At 47.8% G+C, this 4,218-nt stretch overlaps 1 protein-coding gene across 1 annotated transcript in view; it reads left to right on the plus strand.

The window, feature by feature from the left end:
- Window positions 1–1,361, plus strand: part of FAM221B (family with sequence similarity 221, member B) — a 13,948-nt gene extending 12,587 nt beyond the window's left edge. The window contains exons 4-7 of the mRNA XM_010846131.1: window positions 268–378; window positions 528–725; window positions 917–1,036; window positions 1,180–1,361. Of these exons, the coding sequence (XP_010844433.1) occupies window positions 268–378; window positions 528–725; window positions 917–1,036; window positions 1,180–1,361 (611 nt within the window). The remainder of the gene's footprint in view (window positions 1–267; window positions 379–527; window positions 726–916; window positions 1,037–1,179) is intronic.
- Window positions 1,362–4,218: the final 2,857 nt, after the last annotated feature.

Here is a 4,218-nt window from a genome sequence, read left to right on the forward strand (position 1 = left end):
CTGATAGATAGAGTGCCTGATGAGCTATGGAATGAGGTTCATGACATTGTACAGGAGACAGGGATCAAGACCATCCCCATGGAAAAGAAATGCAAAAAGGCAAAATGGCTGTCTGGGGAGGCCTTACAAATAGCTGTGAAAAGAAGAGAAGCGAAAAGCAAAGGAGAAAAGGAAAGATATAAACATCTGAATGCAGAGTTCCAAAGAATAGCAAGAAGAGATTTTTCCTTGTTACTTTCCCTTATTACTCAATCCCTCCATACCCAGGTCTCTATATTGGCTGGCGCTGCCCCCATTATCTATGGGACTGTTTCCGAATTGGGGATGAGTCCAAGTGCTTTTGTGGACACTTGCTGAGAGAGCACCAGATCATCTCAGGTGTGAAGGGTAACTGTCTTCTGTTGTGTGTTGAGATGTGTGAGAGCGTGTGTGTGTGTGTGTGTGTGTGTGTGTGTGTATTGGTTTTGGGGAGACGTTGACATGGGAAGACCAAGCCCTGTCAAGTGCTGGTCTAACCCTCTTCACAGACATATCCGTGCCCTGCAACATGGGCCAGTGCCGCTGCCTCATGTTCTGCTTCATCCCATCACGCCCAGAGGAGGTGGGTGAGTTCTGGCTCAAGAGACGGGCCACTTTTGACCCCAGGTCTTGGAGGGCCCAATGTCGCTGCAAACACAGCCATGAAGACCACACAGCTACTGGGTCCCATTCCTGCAGGGTCAAAGGTACCTTCTTAAGCAAGGGGAGTGCAGGGGTGGGCATGGGTTGGGATAGGCTGCAAGTAGTTTGGGGATGCAGATGGGGAGCTGGGAGGAGAGACTTGGGCATGCAGTTGGTGAGGAAGATGTGAGGATGTGGTCAGCCCCTAGGGAAGCCCGAATTCCCTGCACTCTCCTTGGCTGCCCCCTTGCCTTAGGTTGTTGCTGCAGCTGCTTTGAGTCTAATTTCCTCTGTGCGGCCTGTGACCGGCGCTGGGAGGAACATGAGACTTTCTTTGAGACTGAGGAGACCCGGCGGCGAGGAGGGAGGCCACACGGTGAGAGGGCAACCTGGGCTCAGGGCCCACTCAAGGGTCTATAATCAGCCAAGCTGAAGGCACTCCTGCCCTAAGCCATCCCACCCAGGACTACTTTGCCCCTCCTTCCTGCAGCCCACACCCACACTGATTTATACCCCCAGGAGCAGACTATGTGCCTTTTGCAGAGATGCCTACCCTCCAAGAAGCCATCATCAACCACTCTGACTTCGAGGCCCTTCAGAAGCAGGGGCTCTCTGGCCATCCCAGCTCTTACCCTAGTCCCCCAGGGCTCCCTAGCCCACGCGATGTCCAGCCTGGCCCTCCATCTAAGCCCTGTATCTGACCCTTTCACCTCTGCTCTTCCCTTCTCCAGGGACAGACACTGTCGACACCTGGCGCAGGCCTCTGTGAGCCTGGCCCAGATCAGCAATAAAGAGAAAACCACTGGAATCTGACTGACTCCGTATGAGGCAGAGAGAGCCCAGCCTGGGGCAGACACCCTAGGACCTTGGAGTTAGCACCTCCAGGGGGGCAAGAGACAGGGTAGATCCAACCATCTGCCTCCACCGCACGTGCATTCAAAAGGCTATTTCTGGCATCAGGAAGAGAGAATGGCTTCAAGGGAGGGATTTCAAGAAGGAGCACTGATGTCAGATATAGCTGGGGGCTCCAGGAAGATAAAGACTGAAAGTGTCCATCAGATCTGCAATTAGAAAGTCTTTGGTGACTTCAGAAAGTGCAGTTTCGGTGGTGCAGTGGAAAGCGGAACCAAACAACAGTAAGTGTGAAGGCATTTCTGTAAGAAGCTTAGATGAAAAGAGCAGGGAAGAAGTCAGACAATATCTACAGGGGGATGTGGAATCAAGAAAGCAATTTTTAGTTAGGAAAAAAGCATTCTTTTTAGTTAGGAGAGACCAGTAGAGAAAAAGACCTTGAAGGATACAGTAGAAAAAGAGAAATGCCTAGGGAAGACAGATCCCAAAGACAGAAGGAGAGGATGAGGTAAAAGGCAGAGGTGAAGGGATTCAGTCTGGACAGGAGAAACACCACTTCTGGGGACCAGGAAGAAGAAAGAAAGGATGGGGCCCTCACTGAGTTGCAGGGAGTAGAATACTGTGAACGCTCCCCTGGGAACGTAGGAGACAAGGTCAGTTTCTGGTGGGGGAGGAAGGGGATAAGAGTGGGGGGTGGGCGGGTAGGAGACAGGAAGAGGGATAAAGGCTTGGGAAGGTTAAAGAAAGGAACTGGAGAAAACCCTGATGGGTGGGTAATTGAGGATTCAGGTATAGTTGGAAGCTGGAACCAAGTCAGAGGAGCAGAGAAGCAAAATATTTAGATTAATGGGCGGTGATGGGAAGTGTCAGGGAGGAAGAAAATAAGCCAAAAGAAGGCTTGAGGATGTGGAGGGAGCTGACCACACAAATAAGAAAAAAAAGTAAAGCCAGGATGCAATCAACAGATTTTTTAAAAAAGGAACAGAAGTCTCTAATGAGGCCCAGTAGCAGATGCAGTGGTAGGGATCAAAGTACAGGAGACAGTGGCCAGAACCCAGAGTGTTGCAGCTTTCAGAGAGCAGCTACAAGTGATCACAAGCACCTGGAGCAGAGAATCCAGGGGCCGGGGGCCAGAATGGGTGAATGTGTGGGAGTGACTAGGAAGCCCATACATGATTCTAACGGAGAATAGCAGGTTCTGACAGTAATGGGCTCTATGATCTTAGGCCAGTCACTTTCCCTCCCAGAGCCTCTGTTTCTGGGTCTATAAAATAGGATGGACCTATGTGCTACCTGTGTCTTTAAGAACCCAAAGAAATAACCAGTTTCAAAGTGTTTTGTACTCACCTACCAGTCCTGGCTGGTTTCCTCTTCCTACATCCCAGCACCTCTTATCTCTTGCCCTTCTCCACAGGCACACAGACTACTGTAGCCTCCAGGGCACAGAAAAGGCCAATGTACATTTCCACATTTAATGAGGTCATCTATTCTTCCAAGGAAAGGAATGCAACTTTGACTGCTAGAACTCCTGGGGGAAATCCCAGGGTCAAATGTCTGCCTTCAGAAGCAGAAAAGACTCTCTAATATGGCTATTCAAAAGAAATCATTACTATCTCCAGAAGTAGAATTCCTTATTACTGGTTATTTTGGAATTAGCACCACGATGACCATTAACTAAAACCAATTCAAATAGCAGTCAACAATAAAAGAATGGTAAACTCATTTAACGGAGAAGGCAATGACACCCCACTCCAGTACTCTTGCCTAGAAAATCCCATGGGCGGAGGGGCCTGGTAGGGTGCAGTCCATGGGGTCATTAGGAGTCGGACATGACTGAGCGACTTCACTTTCATGCATTGGAGAAGGAAATTGCAACCCATTCCAGTGTTCTTGCCTGGAGAATCCCAGGGACGGGGAACCTGGTAGGCTGCCGTCTATGGGGCCACACAGAGTCAGACACGACGGAAGCAACTTAGCAGCAACAACAAACTCATTTAAACTCATAAACTGTGATAAACTCATTTAAAGAAGTATTAATATTATGCAGCCATTACAAAATATTTATATAGACTATGTAATACTATGGGAAATTGTGAAAAGGATAAGAAATGGTAATAAGAATGTAATATGTAATACATATGTATTATATATTATGGAAAAGGAAATGAAAGAAAATACCAAATGTTATCCATTCCACAAATATTTCTTGAGTGTCTATATATGTCAGGTCACATGCTTTAAAACAAAAAAGACACAGTGGTGACTTTTGCCCTGTATTAAGTATCAGACTAAAACTTACCTGGTTTGAGTATATTAGAGTATATTAACATTTTGTGATCACATGTTTCTGATGTCAAAAAATGTATATTCCAGCAGAACAAAATATACTTCTAACCTAGCCATAAGGCATTTTCCCTCATCCTTCGAACCTGCCTGACTCACTGAAAATGTCAGGCATGGAGCTTACCGTTCAGTTCAGTTCAGTCGCTCAGTCTTGTCTGACTCTTTGCGACCCCATGAATCGCAGCACACCAGGCCTCCCTGTCCATCACCAACTCCCGTAGTTCACTCAGACTCACGTCCATCGAGTCAGTGATGCCATCCAGCCATCTCATCCTCTGTCGTCCCCTTTTCCTCCTGTCCCCAATCCCTCCCAGCATCAGAGTCTTTTCCAATGAGTCAACTCTTCACATGAGGTGGCCAAAG

This window comes from Bison bison, unplaced genomic scaffold (genome assembly GCF_000754665.1).
Source record: "Bison bison bison isolate TAMUID 2011002044 unplaced genomic scaffold, Bison_UMD1.0 scf7180017864230, whole genome shotgun sequence".
NCBI lineage: Eukaryota > Metazoa > Chordata > Mammalia > Artiodactyla > Bovidae > Bison > Bison bison.